Below are 22,022 nucleotides of genomic sequence, written 5' to 3'. Positions count from 1 at the left end.
TTTTATGGAGCTTTTTGACAGTTTTCGTGACTTTTCTATGGTTTGGCACGTATGATGACCATGTAGCAAAATTTATCTTGCTACATCCCTATTTACGCATAGAAGTAATATTTCTGGATGCTAATATGCTCACAATGACAGCAGAAAATCAGTACATTCTGTGGCCCAGCTGTTACCTATGAGCAGTGACAATTCTCAGCATCACACATGTAACTTTAAGTTGTTTGGCTCACTGTCTGAACAAATGTTGTGAAGACGTTTCTTTGAAATTACTGTGGTCATGGCTTCCTAATTCTGGTTTGCAAGCAAATCTGCAGCAGCCGCAAATATATTCAGTAGTCTGGATGGTGCCTTCACATCCATTACCCCATGGAGTCATATTATCTGTCATGAAGGAATTGTTACAATTCAACATAATCTTACCAGCATCAATCTCAAGCATTGCTGAATGAGGGGGAGGTGATATCTTATTGGCGAACTGTAATCCAGGGACCTAGGAAATGCTTGAGACATCTTGGTTTGAATCCAACCAAGCCAGCTGATGGAATTTGAGTTCAGTTTTTAAAATCTGGAATTAAAAATCTAATGTTGATCATAAATCATTGCTGATTGCCATATGAACCCTTCTGGTTCAATGATGTCCTTTAAGAAAGGAAAACTGCTTTCCTTATCAGGTTTGGCTTACATGAGCAATGTGGGAGACTCTCAGTTGCCTTCTGAAATGGCCTAGCAAGCCTCTCTGTTGTATCAACCACTCCAGAAAATGATGAAGCCAGGTGGACGACCTGATACTAACCTAGGAACTGGAAGCAGTTTACACTTCAGCTGTGATTATTCTGCAATGTCCTCCTTGCCAACATCTGGGGGCGAGTGCCAGAATTGGGACAGTTATCTCATAGACTAGCCATGCCACAGCTTACCATAATCATTCTCAGAATGTTACCATAACTATACAGCCCAAGTCACCATGTTTGAGAATGTCACGTTCTTCTGAGAGCAAACGTCCAGCAGAAGTGACAGTGGTATACGGTTGGAAGGAATTGCCATATTGCCTGGGAGTCCTCAGCATTGGCTCCAGACATCATGAGGTCTGATGTAGACAAGGAAACCTCCCGCTACTTACTATGTTACACCCCCAACCCCTAATGTCCTATGAAGCTGACTGACTGAGTTGGTCAAGTCCTAAAGAACATAGCTGCTCGATTGGGTCTGTGGCAGATGGTGAGGGAACCAACAAGAGGGAAGAAGCTACTTAACCCATCGTTGTCCATCTGCCTGCTGCACTGTACCCTTGAGGCACTGTGGGCTATCAACAGCAGCAGAATCAGACTCCAGAACAATCTGCAAACTCGTGATTCAGCATATTTCCTCTCTATCATTGCCATCCAGTTAGGGGTCAACACTGGTTCTGTGAAAAGTGCAGGAGGTCAATCTGAAAAAAGCTACAAAAAAGGCTACTTGCATGCCAGCCAGCATAGGCAGCATGTGATAGACAGTGCTAACTGATTCCACAAACAACAGATCCAATTTAAGCCGATGTAGACCTGCCACATCCAGTCTTGAGTGGTGGTGGACAATGAAATAACTTACTTGAGGATGAGGCTTCATAAATATCCCCGTCCTCAATGATAGTGTAGCCCAGCACTTCAGTGCAAAAGAGAAAGCTGAAGCACTCACAACAATCCTCGGCCAGAAGTGCTGAGTACGTGATCCATTTCGGTCTCCTCCAAATATCAGTTTCAGCCAATTGAAATCACTCCATTTGATATCAAGAAACTGCTGGAGTCACTTCATACTCTAAAAGCAATGAGCCTTGACAACTAATACTGGCACTAGTACTGAAGACTTATGCTCCAGAAATTGCACTGCCCCTTTACAAGCTATAATGTTGGCATCTACCTGACAAAGTAAAAAATTACCAGAATGTCCTGTACACAAAAAGCAGGACATAGCTAACCCAACCAATTATCACCCCGTTAGTCTACTCTTCATCATCTGTAAAATAATGGAAGGTGTCTTCAACAGTTCGATCAAGCAGCACTTGTTTATCAATAAACTTGCTCAAGTTGTGCTGAGTTTGGATTCTGGCAGGGCCTGACCTCATTACAACCTCCATTCAAATATGGACAAAGGAGGTGAATTGAGAGTGACTACTCTTGACATCAAGGCTTTATTTGACAGCGTGGCATTTAGGAGCCCTAGCAAAACTCAAATTAATGGGAATTGGGGAGAAAAACACTTTTTCTGGTTGAATGTATACCTGGCACAATGGAAGATAGCTGTGGTTGTTGGATAACAGCCACCTCAGAACTAGGACATCTCAACAGAAGTTCCTCAGGATAGTGTCTGAGCACCAAACATCTTCAGTTGCTTCGCCAATGATCATCTGTCCATCATAATGTCAGAAGTGGGGTTGTTCACTGATGATTGCACAATGTTCAAGACTCAGAGGTTGAAGCAGCCCACATCCAAATGTGGCAAGATGTGAACAATATCTAGCTTTGCCTGGTGAAACGTTACTTGCCACTTGTCAGTACAATGACCATCTCCAACAAGAGAGTATCTAAACATCACCCCTTGACATTCAATGTCATTGTCATCACTGAAACGTCCACTATCAAAGTCCTGTGGATTACCAAAGACCAGAAACAGAACTGGCCTAGCCATACTCTGGCTACAAGAACAGCTCAGAAGCTGTGAATTCTGCAATGAGTAAATAACCTCCTGACTTCCCAAAGCCTGTCCATCATTTCCAAGACACAGCATTGTGAGTCTACTGGCACCAAATACACTGCTATTTACGCCAGGCAGCTTGTGATGAGCAATAAAATTTGTCCAATAAATTTTGGTCCAGTGAAGCCTACATGCCATGAGTTAATTTTTAAAATACATGACTGGCCCTTGGTGTGATTAGATGGCATTGACTGCTTCCTCTAGTGTGTTGGGAGAGGTTATTTTAAAACAAAGAAAAGCGGGATGTCAAAAGCTAAACTAAATATCAGTATATGTAATTGGCCTGCTCTACAATTACTCAATGGGGAAATTTGCCTGTCACAGTAATTTCACAGGAAGTGTTGAAGAAACCCAGGTTATCAGCATGAACAGGGTTCCCACTGTAGTTCTGGTGTCAGTAAAGTGGCAAACCAGGAAGTGGCTCTGAGGAAATTCCAGACCTTAAGCTTCATTTCACCCAAGATCCATTATAGTTAGAAAAATGAATTTCACTTTTTATTTGGCTTGCTGCATTGTATCTAGATGTTTGTGGACCAATGTGTTTTTATTGGCAATTACCAAAGATAGCTATGGGCTGGTGGATATCCAAGGCTTCTGGCAAGGTGTTGACATTCCAATGAATTTTAGTGTAGATTTGAAGCAAAAACTTTACATAGTTGATTTAATCAGTCAGTGGTTTCAGGAGCAATTCAATGCCTAATAAGGGGAAGCCATTCAACTCTTCAGTCAGATGTGAACTTCATGAACTTCATCGATTCACATATTTGTGAACATTTAGTGGCAGCCACATAAAATATTTGGTTATAACTCTAGCTGCAAAACCGAGTGAATAAAATCACTTCACTTTGACCTCTTACTCTTGTTCTTAAAATTCAGGTATCCTCCTTCTTGCAATTTTGAAATGAAAGCCCTTCTCATCTTCACTTACTCAAATATTTTTTTTGCCAAAACCTCAAAACTTTGAAATTTCTTAATTTTCCAAATAGTTTCTACACCCACAACTTTCCTCCATTCAACTTTGCCCTACTTCCTTTCTGATGTCAGTTTTTTTTTCTCAATCGTAAGAAAAGCATACCCTAAGAACAAATGGATATTATAAAGCAGTTGTCTCAGCACTTCTTTAAATTGAAACATAGTAAAAAAGGAGCTGGAGTTGGCCATTCCTCATTATCTGAAAAGTATGAAAGTAGATAGGTCCCCTGGGCTGGATAGGATTTATCCTAGGATACTCTGGGAAGCTAGGGAGGAGATTGCAGAGCCTTTGGCTTTGACCATTATGTCATCATTGTCTACAGAAATAGTGCCAGAAGACTGGAGGATAGCAAATGTCCCCTTGTTCAAGAAGGGGAGTAGAGACAACCTTGGTAATTATAGATTAGTGCACCTTACTTCGGTAGTGGGTAAAGTATCTGAAAAGTTTGTAAGAGATACGATTTATAATCATCTAAGGAATAAGTTGATTAGGGATAGTCAACATGCCTTTGTGAAGGGTAGGTCATGCTTCATCAGTCCTTCCCTCCACATGATGATGTGGATGAGGGTAAAGCAGTTGATGTGGTGTATATGGTTTTCAGTAAGTTGTTTGATAAGGTTCACAGGAGGCTATTGCACAAAATACGGAGGGATTGAGGGTCATTTAGCGGTTTGGATCAGAAATTGGCTAGCTGAAAGAAGATAGAAGGGTGATGGTTGATGGGAAAGGTTCATGCTGGAGTTCAGTCACTAGTGGTGTACCGCAAGGATCTTTTTTTGAGGCTGCTGCTGTTTGTAATGTTTATAAATGACCTAGATGAGGACATAGGAGGATGGGTTAGTAAATTTGCAGATGATACTAAGGTCAGTGGAGTTGTGGATAGTGCTGAAGAATGTTGCAGGTTACAGAGAGACATAAGCTGCAGAGTTGGGTTAAGAGGTGGCAAATGGAGTTTAATGAGGAAAAGTGTGAGGTGATTCACTTTGGAAGGAGCAACAGGAATGCAGAGTACTGGGCTAATGGTAACATTTCTTAGTAATGGAGATGAGCAGAGAGATTTTGGTGTCCATGTATATAGATCCCTGAAAGTTGCCACCCACATTGATAGGGTTATTAAGAAGGCATAAGGTGTGTTAACTTTTATTGGTTAAGGGATCGAGTTTCGGAACCATGAGGTCATGCTGCAGCTGCAAAAAACTCTGTTGCGGCTGCACTTGGAGTATTGCATACAGTTCTGGTCAGCGCATTATAGGAAGGATGTGGAAGCTTTGGAAAAGGTGCAAAGGAGATTTACAAGGATGTTGCCTGGTGTGGAGGGAAGGACTGATGAAGAAAGGCTGAGGGACCAGGCTGTTTTCATTAGAGAGAAGAAGGTTGAGAGGTGACTTAATTGAGACATATAAGATAATTAGAGGGTTAAATAGGGTGGACAGTGAGTGCCTTTTTCCTCGGATGGTGATGGCTGGCATGAGGGGACAAAGCTTTAAATTGAGGGGTGATAGATATAGGACAGATGTCAGAGGTGGTTTCTTTACTCAGAGAGTAGTAAGGGCATGGAACGCACTGCCTGCAACAGTAGTAGACTCGCCAACTTTAAGGGCATTTAAATGGTCATTGGATAAACATATGGATGAAAATGGAGTGTAGGATAGATAGACTTCAGATTGGTTCCACAGATTGGCACAAAACGAGGGCTGAAGAGCCTGTACTACGCTGTAATGTTCTATGTTCTTTGGCTAATAGTACAATTTAATAGCTTTCTCCTGCTTTTCCCACATGGCACTATTCCTTTGGCCCCAAGTGCTCCATCCAATTCCTACTTGAACTCATGCAATTTTTCTGGTCTTGACTACTTCCTGTGGTAGCAACTTCCAAAGGCTCACCACCCTCTGGGTGAAGAAATCTCTCCTCATCACAGTCCTAAATGGTTTACCCTTCTTAGACTGTGACCCTTGATTCTGGACTCCCCTGCTATCAGGAACATTCTTCCTGAAGATAACCTGTCTAGTCCTGTAGAATTCTTTACGATTTTATGAGAGAACCCTCATTCTTCTGAACACCAGCGAATATAATCCTAACCAATTCAACCTTTCCTCTTAGTGTCAGTCCTATCAGACTAGCAATGACTGTGGTAAACTTTCACTGCACTCCCTCCTTAGCCAGAATACCTTCCTCCAGTAAGGAGACCAAAACTATACACAATATTCCAGGTGTAGTCTCACCAAGGCCCTGTAAAACTCTCTGGCAAGACATCCTTACTCCTGTGCTCAAAAGCTCTCACTACGAAGGCTAACTTACATTTGCCTTTTGTACTGCCTGCTGGATTACGGATTAAAAATACGTTTTTGTGGGTTTTGTAAGTGTATCGTTCCTGAAAGCATTTTCATTATATACAATATAGATAAAGACACTTCAATAATATTAAACGAGTGATATCTTATGGAAAGTATCTTTAATGGATTTGCAGGCTAGGACCTTTTTCTTGAAAAAGGAATGAGAGATGATCTAACGTTCCTTGAGTTTATTTGAAGATGATGCCCCTAGGGTCTTGGGTTTATGTCATGGATCTGCATCCGCTTGAGCAGGTCCATTATCAAACTGCAAACCTTTAGACATATGGACCAGGCTGTCTCATGAGGAAGTATGATCTGGAGTGCAGGATTCTCCATTGCTACTCTGCCTCATTATTAAGATGCGGTGAGTCAAAGCTTGATGTAGATTGATGGATGAGTTGTCCACATTCAACACGATTGGAAGTAAGTTCCTCCCAATCATTATTGTCAATGCTCTGTCCTTCGTGGAAAGCGTCAGTGTATTTTTGAATTGTGTTCTTTGTCCTCTTCCAGAACATTGGCAATTTGAGAGTTGGGAAGATAGTTTTTGTCTATCTGGACACGATGCCCAGACAATAAAAGTTGATTTTCCAGGAGTTTTGCCTGAATACTGGCAGGTTTCAGGAACGACTGTAGATTTTGTCAATGGTCATCCCATTGGAGTCTGGAACATTTTGTAAGGTACTGCTGATGAGATTCCTCTCACTGTCTGATCTGATATACATCCCAGATCTCATTGCAGTACAAGAGCATGGTAATATCAGTTGCTGTGGACACTAGAATTTTTGTTGAATTAAAGGTCTGCACTTAGAGGTCGTTGTCGTTAAGCATTCCCCGCCATCAGTGATGGCCTTTTGAGAGATATGGCTGCCAAGGTATGGAAAGCATTGAACATATTTCAGTGCCTCCCCTTTCACACTAATGGGAGCTGGAATATTTGGCGGACCAGATATAGGTTGATATGAGTTTTGTTTTGGCAACATTGAAAAACTGGCTTAGCTTCTCATATTTAGAATTGGAGACATTGAAAGTGACTTACAAATCTAGTACAGCGTGCCATCAACACTGCAGTCACCTATAAACTATAGACCATTCACATCTAGGAAGATTGGTTAAGTATTAATCTCTATTTAACACTGCCAGCAAAAGATAGTTGATATTTGGAGAGGTGAAAAGACACTGTTTATTTGTTATCCCCTGTATAATTTAAAAGTTATCATGCAAATTTGGATTTGGAAGGCATCAGTTTCAGATCCTCTCACTCAGACAGTTGTAACGACATAATCATGAAGCAATTGCAAGAGGTTTCTTGGACATCCAGATTTTTGGAATACAATCCATTGAGCCTTATGATTTACTGAATCAGATGCTTTGGTCAGTTCAATGAATACAATGGTGAATTCCTGATGCTATTCTCATTCATATTTCTTGGCTTTATCTTGCAATACAAGTCATGTTGAAGGTTCCTCCAAAAGATCTAAAGGCACATTTCTCTGGGAAGATTATCTTAGCCACAGAAAATAAGAAACTCATGAATTTGTGTTTCAGGAATTTCCCTGCTGTGGAGAAGAGGGAAGTACCTTAATAGTTCCCCATGATTCAGTGCCCTTCATAAAGGTAGTTATAATTGCTTCATTCATGAAATAGAGAGAGCCGGGGAATTTATTTTCCTGCACAAATCTGTCAGATAATTACATGGGATCTTTATGCTAGCAAAGGCCCATCAGCGTTGAAGACCATAGCCAAGATACCATTGGAGCTGCAGGTTTTGTTGTTTTTCATTTGTTTGTTAGTTTGTTACAGTTCTCCCGCTGATGGTGGCTCAACCATGGATTTTGCCTTGGGGCACTGAGGGACATCTGAACTTGAAGTTGTTTGGAATATTCTTTCCAGCATTGATATGGCATTATCATCATTAGAAGAGGAATGCATCTGAGACGCTGTGCAAAGGAGATTGTTGTCTGTTTGATCTTTGTAGATGGGCCTAGTGACCTCAAAATTCTTCATGTCTTGATGGTCAGCATATTGTTGGATCTTCTGGGCTTTCTGTTCTCACCATGTTTTCTTTGTCTTCCACATTTGTCATTGGGCATGAGTCTTGAAATGACATTGCATTGCTCTGCAGCCAATTAAGGTTACTGATTTTACTTTAGGAAGTCTCCTATTTCAGCATTGCTTGCATCGAATTGGTACAGGTGATGTAATTGTCCGAATCCTAAGATCTGGGCATTGGCTTCTTGTTCACTGACTTTATTTGATCCTACTGTACTGGAATTGATTTGTGATGTCAGAAGATTTTGCAGATCAGTTGTGAGTCGCACTTGGAATTCTTTTCTTCAATTATTTTCAAACTCAGACACTGATTTACTTTCTGTTGGACTTTTGAACTATATAATGTCTTGGTGATGAATGGTGTTCATCACTGGTTCAGTTATCTATTGGACAGGTATCAGTTCCCCACACGGTTCAAGTGATACAGACATCGTTTAGCTCAGTGATCCAAATGTGATGCAATCCATATTGCGCCAAATCTAGCATACCTAAAGAAGTTGTTTTTAGTTTACCCTTCCTACAGAAGAGGGTGTCTGTTATGATGAGGCCATACTGAGCACAATTTGTCAGCAGGAGAATGGATGTCATTTATGTTGGCTTTTTCAACCTCACCTTTTTCCATGGTTCTGCTCCAGACATTGGAGTCACGGTAAACCTTGGCATTAAAATCCAGGGAGTGGTTGAAACAAATAGTCTTGTTGTATTTAACAATGCTTAGTTAAGCACTTGAGGGGAAAAGGAGAATGTTACAATGATGATAGCTGTTTTTAAATGCAAAAAATGGTGTAGGCTTGAATGGGGCACAAGTTCCAGCATCAAGTAGTTGGACCTATCCTGTGCTGTATATCCTATATAACACTGTAGAGAGAAACCTTTACTACTGGATGATGAGCAAAATTGGACATTAAGTATCTTTAATCCTTTCGGATGAACAATATGTTAAGGCAGATGTATTTAACATAACAGAGTAAGTATGTTTAATATTGAAGGGTGAGTTATAGTGAAGGAAACATCCGAGGAACAGTAAAATCGACGTTTCGGGCAAAAGCCCTTCATCAGGAATCGGGCTTTTGCCCGAAACGTCGATTTTACTGCACCTCGGATGCTGCCTGAACTGCTGTGCTTTTCCAGAACCACTAATCCAGAATCTGGTTTCCAGCATCTGCAGTCATTGTTTTTACCGAGTCATAGTGAAGGGCAAGCGTTGTTATAGAGATGTACAGCATGGGAAACAGATCATTCGGTCAAACATGTTCATGCGACCAGGTATCCTAACCTAATCTAGTCCCATTTGCGAGCATTTGGCCCATATCCCTCCAAACCCTTCCTATTGATATATCCATCCAGATACCTTTTAAATGCTGTAATTTTATCAGCCTCCCCCACTTTCTCTGGCAGCTCATTCCATACATGCACCACCCTTTGTATGAAAAGTGTTGCCCCTTAAGTCCCTTCTCTATCTTTCCCCTCTCACCCGAAACCTATGCCCTCTAGTTCTGGCCTCTCCCACCCCAAGGCAAAGACTTTGTCTATTGACCCTATCCATGCCCCTCATGATTTTATAAACCTCTATAAGGTCACCCCTCAGCCTCCGATGCTCCAGGGAAAACAGCCCCAGCCTGTTCAGCCTCTCCCTATAGCTCAAATCCTCCAACCCTGGCAACATCCTTGTAAATCTTTTCTGAATCCTTTCAAGTTTCACAACATCCTTCTGATTGGAAGGAGACTAGAATTGCACGCAATATTCCAACAGTAGCCTAACCAATGTCGTGTACAGCTGTAAGATGACCTCACAACTCCTTATTAATAAATAAAACAAGAATTTTTGTTACTATTGAAGGACTATCTTTAATTTTCATTATTTTTTACTTTTAATTTCAGCCAAGTGGTAAAGGCCCACGCTTACCAGAGGTTTATTGTGTCATCAGTCGTCTGGGCTGCTTCACCCTCTTTTCAAAGGTATGGTGTTACACCTTGAATTACAAACTTTTGTTCACTTGTAACAAACTTGTTCAAAGACCATCATTGAGAGTTGAGTTTCTGCTAATTGAGAATTAGGTAGTTTCCATTCAGAGATTTATGAAAAGTCTCATGCAAGATTTAGTCTGAAACAGTTAGTCAGTGTGCCTTAATATTTCCAATAACTGCCAATAATTATTCCTGATTGAGATCAGCACTTTCAACATTAACACAATGTACAAGGTCAAGAATGAGTTTTCCTGAAAATAATAATCCCTTTTGTTCAAAATGAAATTGATAGCTTGAATGTAAGTTATGACAGAGAAGTACTATATGACTATTTTAACTCTCTCTACAAGTCATAGTTAGAGGCAAACAACAAATGCTAGCCTTATCCGTGATGCCCACATCCCGTGACAAAAAACAAAAATTAAAAGGAAAACTCTCAGAAACCGACACCAGTGGAAAAAGGCAACTTGGTAAAATCACTGTTCACTGAGAACTCAAGATCAAACTCCAACTTCATCACTGCTAATGAGACAGGACAAGTGCTAAACAGTTGGACCAAGTGCTAATCAGTATCAGGGCTCTTAAGATATTTAATAGGATTTGCCTTTATCCCCCATCAATCCTCGCAATCTGTTTGGAAGTTACCTATATTTGTGGCTGGTGTTTCACTTTATTTTTGGGCTGTTGTCATAGCTTATACAACTCCACTGTCTTTCACTCAAGAAAACCTTGGAACTGGTTCTTCTTCACTTTTGATCTGGTTAACTAAGTTTAATTAAGGTGTGATGTCTGTATGCTAAAAATGTAACAATATATTGGGAAAAAAATGTTACAACTGACCAAGAATGGGGATCAAAAAAGGAGGAGTCATGACCCCTCCTCACCTGATTATAACAGTCTCCAAGCACAAGAATGAATGTTGAACAAGATGGTGTGCCAATGGACTAGTGGAAAGCTAGCGTGATTCTTATATTCAAGAAAAACAGATCGTTGTTCAAGGGTATGATTGGGTTGCTGGCCATTTCAGAGAGCTTTTCAGGGTCAACCATGTTGTTGGGTCTGCAGTCACATGGAGGCCTGACCATGTATGAATGGCAGGTTTCCTTCCCTAAAAGGCATTAGTGAAACTTTGTTTTAAAACATAATCATAATGATTTGATGGTCATCATTACTGAGACTAATTCCAGATGTTATTTGAATTTAAATACCTGGAGCTTCTTATGGACTAGGCCAAACCACTCAACAAACCATAACTTTGCAATTTGTTTTGGTAAGTGTACAGTGAAAATTACCCGGAGTAAGATAGCTAGGTTGACTACTAGATCTTAAAACAGACAAAAAGATTATTCACAAAATTACACAATGAAACACAAATAACAAAATAAAGAACCCCTATAGAACTCAACCTATCCAACTGGACTTAATTATACTGTTCTGAATGCACACAATAGTCCCAATAAACAAACTCCCCTTAAAACCCAGTATAAATGGAACACAGGTTGAAGGGTAGAAAAGATAGAGAGTTTCCATACAGCTCCCCGTTGAACTTCCCAGTTCAAGACTGAACTAAAACTGCTCAGCTAGCTAAAGAGCTGACCACTCCCCTTTCTTTATACAGGTCACTTCTAAAGCATGACCACTTTGGCCTGAAGTCCCATCTGTTCACATATAAACAAAATGCCTCTTAAAATCCTTTTCATCTCTGTACCAAACCGGAGTCTGCCCCGGTTTAATATCCCCCTGAAAAAAATCAAGGACAGAGTCTCCTTGTGCCAAGGAACATCTTTTAGAAAAAAAGGGACTACCTTTGTGACAAGCTGGTGAGATTGGATTTGAGCTCATCCTCAGAACATTAGTCTGGATTACTAGACTGTACAATTATTACTAGGCCACCACCCAGATTGAGTGAGAGAGAGAGAGTTGCTTCCAGTACTTTTCCATTATCTGTCCATGTTGCTTTCTCTTTTTGGTTAAAAATGCCATTCCTTTAGAGATACAAATTTCAATGCCTCATTCACTTTCAGTGGTTTTTGATTGAAATAGTAATTCTGAGGCAACTGGTTTGTGTATTTCCTGTGGGTTGCCTGAGCTTGTCAGGTGATCACAGCAGCCATTTTAGTTCATCATCGTGCCTATTCAGACTACTTTTAATTAATCCAAGTCTTATGTATTCAAGTCAAATGATGAAAGTTGACTATACGTAGCCCATTTTCACTGCGATCATTAAAAAGATGTACATGGGCTCCTGTTCAAGCCACATCTTAATTTTAAATTTTTTATCCTTATCTTCAAATCTATTTATGGGGTTGCCTATCCTTACGTCTACAATAGTCTCCTCCAGCTGCACAATCCTTTGATATATATTCTATCCTCTCTGATCCAAATTTATGACTTGGCTTTTGCTGACCAGACCCTAAGCTCTGGAATATCCTCTGTAAACTTCTCCACATCTCTTCCCTGCTTTAAGACATTCCTTAAAAACTATCTCATTAGCACTCTTTGTATCATCTGTTCTAATATTTCTTTGTGGTTAGATGTCAAATTATGTTTTATAACACTGCAGAGAAGTCCCTTGAGACATTTTATTTTGTCAATCCTATACGAAATTATAATTTAATGTTGTATTTCAGTTTTGATAATGTCTAGCTAATCCATTGAGTTTTACAACCAGTGATGCATTTCTGAAATACAGAGCAGAATTTTAACCTGTATAGAGCATGTGCATGTACACAGAGGTTTCAAAAGCTAGTTAGAAACCCAACGTAACTGACCTCTCTTTAAGTGCTACAGGTTGCATGGTGTATAAGAATGCCCCTTCAGACGAGAAGGTGGATGAGTATCATGAACAAACATGAAAATTGATTGAAGGTTTAATTCTGAACACTAGCTTTAAACTCCGGTATATAGATTTCAAGAGATGTTTGAAGTTTCTCCATGCAGGTGAGACCAAAATGGAGATAAGCAAGTCTGCAAGGCTTTAATTGTTGACCAATGAAAGCTGCGTCTGTGCCTAAATCTGTCTGAGGGTGTACTTTCATTGTTTTGGAGGTGATTTCCAACACTTTGGAAGTCATTTCTGCTACAATGGATGTTTTCCAAACTTTGGTTTGCATTTCCCAGTTGTCAACTTTCAAAGCAGCATGGGAGCAGGTTGTCCCGCTCAATCTTGTACATCTGATGAGGAATAGGAGCAGCAGGCAGCAACATATGGGGAACACCATCAGGACAGCAACCTTCTCATCCACTAGTTGCTCCACTGGACAGACAGGATGAACCTAAAGATCAAGAGATTGAAAACCCTGATACAGGGTATGTAGTCAGAGGATCAGCTTTGTGGATATAATTGCACAATGGTGGCCCAGACTTTGAGGCCAGGTTATTTCTGATATTTTCAACTTCCTGGACCAAGATCTGGTTTCAGCTGGGCTAGCAGGGCACACTTTGGCAATGAATGCACTTATGAATTTATTCAGCTTTATCTCCTTTCACACAACTACTGGTGCCATCTGCAGGATTTCTTAATTTGTTGCACAGAAGTGCACCCCAGTTCACTGGTACCATGTTTGCCACTATCACCGCTTGTGTCCACTTTCTGACTAATGAGACCAGTCAGAATGAGAGAGCCCTCGGATGTTTTTGCAATGGGTGCATTCAAACTGGTGCATTGATTCACCTGTGGCAATGAAGGCACCTCAGATCATTGCAGTATTTGTCAAAAGTGATTTCACTCTATCATTGTTCAGCTGGTAAGTGACCACCTAAAGATTTTCATTTGTGTTTGCAAGATAAACTGGAAGCTGCTATGATGTCATCATTCTGCCTTCCATTAGATTTTCATTCTTCCAAACAGAAGCAGCTGATATCTCCAAGGATCCAAAGAGTATTCTCTAAAGATGTGGTTGATGACGTGTAAAAAATCTTATGACTGCTGAGTAAGAAAGCTATGACCAGAGTCAATCTCCCCCAGTTTCAATATAGTTGTGGTAACTAACATGATTTCTGATTCTGATCCAGGATAGTTGTCTTCATTGATGGCCCCTGAGGTTCTACTTGCACCTGAAAAGATCTTGCTTGGTATGCAGCTGTAAGGTTGTTCCTGTCTCCAAGCCCTACTCCTGCTGTTTAAGATATATAGCACATTGTGACAGTTAGCTACTTGTTTTGGTGACCCCAGTGATCTGTTCTTCTGAGCTGGTGGAAAGTACATGAGAGTTGTATAATTCCACAGCTTCTTTCCATATACTTCTTAGTTATTCATTCATGGAATATGGGTGTCATTGGTTTGGCCAATATTAAAAATGTTAATGCAGAGGCAGAAGATTATGGAAAAGATTAGTTAGCAACATTATGCTCAGTTAGAAAATATTTTCTATCCATGTAGAGTGTGAATATTTAGTTAGGAAAATTTTGCCTGATTCTTCATGTAGAGTGAGAGGACAAGACTAATGTATTAGATAAATGCTTTGCATCTGTCTTTCCAAAGGAAGCAGATACTATTTTCGTTGCACTGAACAGAGAAGTAAGTAATAGACAGGATTATAATAGATGGAGAGTGATGAAATGACGAGCATTATCTGAAGTCGGTAAATAACTTAGTCCAGATTGAATGCACCCTAGGTTGTTGAAAGGTAGAAATACTAGAGAGATAGGTCGCAATCCTTCAGTGTTCATTGCTACAGTTGTGCCAGTGGACAGTAAAAATTACTGTTGTACCACTATTCTGGAAGGGAGAGATTTCAACCAGGAATTTAGACTAACCATTATTAAGGACAAAATCAACTTTTCACTTAAAAAGGTGTAGGCTAATGAAGGGTAGATTGCATTAACTTGTTAAAGGCAAATCACAGCTGACTAATTCAATTGAATTATTTGTTGCGATAGCAAAGAAGGTTGCATTGTGCTGTAGAAATTGTATAGACTTAGATGGCATACAACATGTGCTGAACAGAGGCTTGTAGAGAAGTTGGTAGGCCATGGGAATAGTTGGTGGTATGAATGCAGAATTGGTTCATTCATAGGAAACAAAGAATGATGTTGGTTCAAAGTTTTAGATTTGGAGTAGTTTTCTTGGAGTGCTATTCCCCAAGCATTGGTTTCGTAAACAATCTAGTATGGGCTGTCTAGCATAATAGTGAAAAAACAAATTTGCAGATGATACAAAACTCAGTAGATATTGATGAAAATTGTTATAGACTTCAAGAAGAAGAAATAGACGGAAAAATGGCATTGTAGTTTAATGTGGAGGAATGTTAAATTATGTATTTTGGGATGGCTAATATGAAAAGACAAATTTTAAATGGCACGATTTTTACAAGTGTAGATGAGTAGTGATTGTGCCAATAAATCTTTAAAGATAGTCAAGAAAGCATATGGGTTACCTGGGCTTTTAAATTTAATAAAAAGATAAAAGATCACGTGAATTATAAAATTTTGCCTAGTTGGACCTCAACTGGAATAATTCTGGATATGCATCAGAAAAGATGTCAAACTCTTAGTAATAGTATAGAAAAGGTCCGTAAGGGTGTTACGAGTAATGAGGAACTTTAGTTATGAGATTGAAAAATTTAGGAATATTCCTCTTGAAACAGAGAAGCTTGAGAGAGGACCCAACAGCAAGTTTCAAGATAACGAGAAATGTTGGTAAATGTAGCTAAAGCAAAAATTTTCACTAGTGGGTCAATAAACAGAACACATTTGTTCAAAATCGTTGATAAAAGATCTGGAGGAGAATTTTTTTAAAATTCCAGTCCACCTGTACCACCTTCCTCTCGTTAGGCTTCTTTCAGATAATTGTTGACACTTATTCCAGGTAGATATTATCCAACACTCTCCTTCCACTATAAAATCATTCTAGATTGAAGCTTTTCCCATAATATTTGAAGTAATCATTCATTTTGATTTGCTGGAACAATTTTCCCAAACACAGAATGGCCTCATTTCACAATGTCAGTATTCTTCTAGCCAAAGTTTTTTTTAAGGACAGAGCCAACAAAACATTCCATTTACAGAATTGGCACATCCTCAAGATTTCCAATTGAAGTGTATTTGCGGCTAGGAGGGAAAGCCATCTTTGCTGGAAAGGATGCAAAGTGTGCAATGGCTGAACCTTTTATCTCAATGAAATATCCGATGTTGCATTCGGTTAAGAACTTTCAATGCAATGTCCCCTGTGAGTGATGATGGAAAGAGGCCTTAATTATACTAGACTAAACACCAATATTATCATATTCATAGAAACAGGTGGGAAAAGTAATTGAAAACATGATTTTAAAAAATCTTGTCTTGATTTGAAATAGGCACTGTAATTAGGCAGATGCACTGTATTTTACACTAGCAATGGTAGACTGAGAAAGGTCTTCACATGATGAAAGTAAAGATTGTGGATACTATGGCATGTGAACTGTTATGTTCAACAGCATAGCTTTTCATAATCAAACCAGAAATTGTTGGAAAAGCTCAGCAGTCTGGCAACATCTGTGGAAAGAAAGCAGAGTTAATGTTTCGGGTTTAGCCACCCTTCCTCAGCCACTTGTCTCCCTGTAGCCAGTCCATTACTTGATGGCCTGGTTGTAATGAAGGCAGTGTGGGTAATTTTCCAGTATAAAGATCACATTCAGAAAGTAAGGAGGCATGGGATACAGGGAAATCTGGCTGTCTGGATACAGAATTGACTGGACCATAAAAGACAGAGGTCATAAATAGAACGTATTCAGCCTGGGGCTCGGTGACCAATGGTGTTTCACAGGAATCTTCTGGGACTTCGCTCTTTGTGATTTTTATAAGTGACTTGGATGAAGAAGTGGAAGGGTGAGTTAGTAAGTTTGCCAATGACACAAATGTTGTTGGAGTTGTGGATAGTGTGGAGGGCTGGTGTTGGTTGCAATGGGACATTGACATGATGCAGAACTGGGCTGAGCAATGGCAGATGGAGTTCAGCCTGGAAGAGTGTGAAGTGATTCATTTTGGAAATTTGAATTTTAATGCAGATTACAGCATTAAAGGCAGGATTCTTGGCAATGTGGAGGAACAGGGGGATCTTGGGGTCCATGTCCATAGATCCCTCAAAGTTGTCACCCAAATTGATAGAGTTGTTAAGAAGGCATATGGTCTGAAGGCTTTCATTATTGGGAGATTGAGTTTAAGAGTCACAAAGTTATGCTGCAGCTCTATAAAGCTCTGGTTAGACCACACTTGGAGCATTGTGTTCAGTTGTGGCCACCTCATTATTGGAAGGATGTGGAAGCTTTAGCGAGGGTGCAGAGGAGACTTACCTGGCATGCTAATGAAGAAAGATTGAGGGAGCTAGGGCTTTTCTCATTGGAGCGAAGAAGGATGAGAGGAGACTTGATAGAGGCATAGATAGAGTGGATAGCCAGGAACTTTTTCCCAGAGTGGAAGTGGCTATCACAAGGAGGCATAATTTTAAGATGATTGGAGGAAGGTTTAGGGGAGATGCCAGAGGTAGGTTCTTTACACAGTGAGTAGTAGGTGCATATAATGCACTGCCAGCAGTGATAGTAGTTTCAGATATATTAGGGATGCTTAAGCGACTCTTGGATAGGCACACGGATGATAGTAAAATGAAAGGTATGTGGGTTAGTTTGATCTTAGAGTAGGGTGAAAGGTCGGCACAACATCAAGGGCCAAAGGGCCTGTACTGCGCTATATTTTCTTATGCTCTATGTTCCATTATCTGTTTAAAATCGTTTGTATGATGCACACCTGAAAAGCACTTTGGTTCACATTTTTATTTTGGTTGGACACATAGCTGAATATCAGTAATGTCAAAAACGGCGTTATGTTTTATTACCCTTCTATGTTAATAAATGTTAATCAAAGATTGTGACTGGCACTAAAGGAAAAAGCTAATATGTACAAAGAAATGCCACTGTATCTGGTGAGTTTATAAACAATTTTGTGCCTTCTTTTCATACCCCATGATTAAGATCCTGAAGTGTCATTGTCTTAATATTGTGGTTCAGGATTAGCATCCTGAGCCAGAAGCTTTGGTTCAAGACCTGCTCCAAGACTTAATGGTGATGGAAGTTGTATTTATAATGTAGCCAAACACCCTGACTGGTTGATTGTTGTCCTGTAATTTTTTGGCTATGGCTCTGACAGATGGTAAAAATGGAGATGTCTGGTCAGCCGGACTAGAGGTGGAGCAGCATCCCTCATGCTACAGCTTCTGATGACCTGATTTGAATTATTCAGTTGCCATAGTTATTGTGATGAGAATTGAGTGGTTACGACTGGAATCCTAATTTATACGGACAGAAATTCAAATCTTCACAACAATCAAAGATATGAATTCAGGTTTGATTATGTTGTGCCAAGCAAGGTTCCAATTATGGCAACTGAACCTTATAATTTCTGTCTACTAGTTAGCATAGAGGGAGAATTGGAATGTGCTTTATGGATTGTCATAAGCCTGATTGATCTGTGCAGTATATTTCACCAGTCCTCAGAGACAACAATTTTTTGCCATAACCTCAGCCACTAATTTCACTGTAATGTGCCTATGATTCCACTCAACTATTGATTAACAGGATCATTGGTTTATGGAATAAGTCAAATATGTTTTCATTACATTGGATTCTGGCATTTTTTTTTAACCAGAATTTTGCAGATCAAATTCCCCAGTTCCATCTGTTTATAATCAGGGCCTCTGGTTTATGATGCCTGAACAAGTCAAATTCCATTTTTATTACAGGATTCCTTTTTGCCAGAGCTTTGAGGTTGCGTTTCATGACTGTCTATGTTTCTGAGAAGAGAGAAAATCAGTAGCATAGTTGATAAGTGAATTATCAACAGAATATTTTAGTTGGAAGCTCTAGCAGCTTCTGTCATGTGTGAACAGGGATAGCAAAGGATTATACCCTGCCTGACACCCCCCACTTGGGTATTGCTGACTGTTAGGATTTCATGACCAGCTGTTATTTTAGAAGCACTGTAGGCATCAACAGAAACTTTATTCATTCATGAGATGTGGACATCAGTGGCTAGGGACCAGCATTTATTGTCCATCCCTAATTGCCTGGAGAAAGTGGTGGCGAACTACCTTCTTAACCTGGTAGTCCTTGTGCTGTTTGGAAAGGAGTAGCAAGATTTTTGACAGTATGACAATGAATGATGAAATAGTTGCTACTCACGATCGTGCGTTGCTTGGGGTGAAAGTGTAGGTGGTGATTTCTGTGTATCTGGTTCCCTTGTCCATCTAGCTGGTATAAGTTGTGGGTTTTGAATGTGCTGCTGAAGGAGTCTGAGTGAGTTACTGCAATGTGTCTTGTAGATGGTACACTTTTGCACTCTGCTTTCATACTCGCCTCTCACTTAATCTTCTCTCTCACTACTTAGCAGCATCAGGTCTGCATCAAATTGCCATAGTAATGTCAGAGGAGTGTGAGAAAAAGAGGGAGAGACCATTGCCAATAAAGGAAAGGGTAGTGATTTGCTAACGTAATTCAGTTCAATTTAATAGGAATGGATATTGTTTCTACATGGTGGATAAAGAGTGGAGCTGGAAAAAACACATCAGGTCAAGCAGCATCAGAGGAAAAGGGGAATTGATGTTTCAGGTCGAAACCTTTCATCAGAACTGGGCAATGGGAAGGGGGTTCTGAAATGAATTGGGGATGGGTTGGGGTTGGGGGAAAAATTAATGGGATGGCAATAGGTGGATGCAAGTAGGAGGTGGCTGTGATGGGTCAGTGGGAAGGGTAAATCGGATAGGTGGGAAGGAAGATGAACAGGTAGGGTCAGGTCAAGGGGGTGGGGTGGAGAGGGAGGGCTGGGCCTGGGATGAGATGGGTGAGGTAGTGCGGAGATTTGAAAGCTGGTGAGTTCTATGTTAAGGCAATTTTTTCTGCATCACTCAACTGAGAAGCTGTCTGTAGTATCTTGTACACTTTGGTAACATGATTGAAATAACTTTCTTTTCTATGTGTATTTCTGAAGGTTAATGTGAGTACAAAGTGAGATCTGGCAAAGGGTACAGAATACCAGGCGAATGCAAAGGCACGATGATGATGTGCAATTGGATTAATTGATAGCAAAGTAAAATCAGAGGTAATAAAGGAAAATTACATGATCTAGAAATCTGGCCAATGCTTGCACCAGTAACATTGTCATGCCTTATTTAATTTGCCTCATCTATTTACAGCGCGCATGTTGCTGTACAGTCACTTAAAAAGCATAGGACAAAGCACTGAAATTCAGACAAAGTCCCTTGTATTCAAAGAGTTAACTGGATTCAATCGATATTTAATAAGTTTACATATTTGATGTTACTCCACAAAGTTCTTCTATATGATCATTGCTGAAAATTGTTAACTTAAACACAGTGGGCTGGATTAAATGAGAGAGTGGACTACATGCACTGCCCCCTAAAGGAAAATCGACTAAGAGCTGACACAACACTGAGAAGCTGAAAATGTGTCGCTGGAAAAGCGCAGCAGGTCAGGCAGCATCCAAGGAGCAGGAGAATCGACGTTTCGGGCATGAGCCCTTCTTCAGGAACACTAAGAAGCCTAATCCCATAGTCAGGACATGCTGCTGGGATACTGATCTAAAAGAGAAACTACTCCCACTCACCTGCCTATACTAATATATTATGGTGTGGGCAGAGTAATATTCTGGTCAGTTGGCTTGGAGACAGCTTAATTGACGGTATTATTCATTTACAAATGTTGAGCAGGCTGTCAATGCTTACCCACTATCCACATAATGGGGCAGTTTGTTCCACGTATTGTATTATTTGCAAACTTTGAAATTTTCCTGTAAAAAATAATTTAAATCAAAAAGAGCACTTATCTGAATAATGACACTTGTGGAATACCTCTCTATTTCACTCCAATCTTATAAACCACTATTTTCTATCCCTAAATTAATTTTCCTTTTAATGTTGCCTGTTGTCACTGTATACTCAAGGGTTTTAACTTTACTAACAAGCATGCAAAGTAGAAGTTTATCTGATGCCTCAGTTACGCGGGATTCACCCCATCTGGTTTTGATGAGTTTTTACTTTGAGAATGGGGATCTTTTTAAGAAGCACCCCCCCCCTGTCTATTTTGTTCCTGTCTTCGTACATGACTGCCACATTAGCAGCATCACCTTCTCTGGTGAAGACAGATGTAAAGTGCTCATTTAGAACCTTAGCTGATGTCCCCTGTCCCCACAGAAAGTTCTCTGTTTGGTCCCTAATAAGCCCTACATTTTCTTGGACATGTTTTGCACTTGTCTGTGCTTTGTCTATTTCCAAAGCTATTCCAAGCTTGATAGCATTATGGAACTTTCCCAAACATCCTCCTGTTGAACCAAGCTCCACTTGCCTCATTTTTTTCCCAAGAATTAAATCAAACTTAACTCATTGGGCAAGAAATACACTGACCAAGAAAGTTCTTTATTTCACACATTTCTGGAATTCTTCAAATAAAAATATACAAGTGCTGGAGAAGTTCAGTGGGTCTGGCAGCATCTCTGTGGAGGTAGAAACAGTTAATTCAAATTCTGTGTGACTTCTTCAGAACTCATGTGGACTTAAACATTAGCTCAGTTTCTATTTCCACAGAGCTGCTGAGTTTCTCCATCACTTTTTGTTGTTATTTCAGATCGCTGTCTGCAGTACCTTGATTTTATTCAAAATTTTTACTCATTTCTCTTTACACTCTGTTGTACCCTGTTAACCACTCATTTAATTGTAATTGATGTTCCTTATTATGACTATTGTGTAGTTCTTACATTCTTATGTTTTTCTTCCTGCAGTTAGCCAGCAAATCTGCTCCTCTTTTTCCTTATCGTTATCCTGGTGTAGAGTGTTAGTCTAATTTTGGTTTTGTATCTTTGCAGTAGCTTCTTATCATGTGTGTACCTGGATATCCAAATCCCATTGCTGTTGGTAATTCTTAATCTGTCACCATTAAGAAAATATTCTGATTTATCTCTAAGATCCAAGATCTTGATCT

The 22,022-nt window shown here is 39.9% G+C and overlaps 1 protein-coding gene across 5 annotated transcripts in view; it reads left to right on the top strand.

Moving 5' to 3' along the window:
- The window catches only part of dennd2b (DENN domain containing 2B), a 465,023-nt gene that overhangs the window by 381,076 nt on the left and 61,925 nt on the right, over positions 1-22,022 (top strand). For all 5 annotated transcript variants that reach the window (XM_087996551.1, XM_087996548.1, XM_087996550.1 and 2 more), the window contains one exon: positions 9,973-10,050. In XM_087996551.1, the coding sequence (XP_087852677.1) occupies positions 9,973-10,050 (78 nt within the window). The remainder of the gene's footprint in view (positions 1-9,972; positions 10,051-22,022) is intronic.

This window comes from Chiloscyllium plagiosum, unplaced genomic scaffold (genome assembly GCF_037043375.1).
Source record: "Chiloscyllium plagiosum isolate Xiang-an unplaced genomic scaffold, Cpla_swu_hap1 HiC_scaffold_18, whole genome shotgun sequence".
NCBI classification, from domain to species: Eukaryota; Metazoa; Chordata; class Chondrichthyes; order Orectolobiformes; family Hemiscylliidae; genus Chiloscyllium; species Chiloscyllium plagiosum.
The sequence above is the reverse complement of the archived record's forward strand: the minus strand, read 5'-3'. Positions and strand labels throughout refer to the sequence as shown.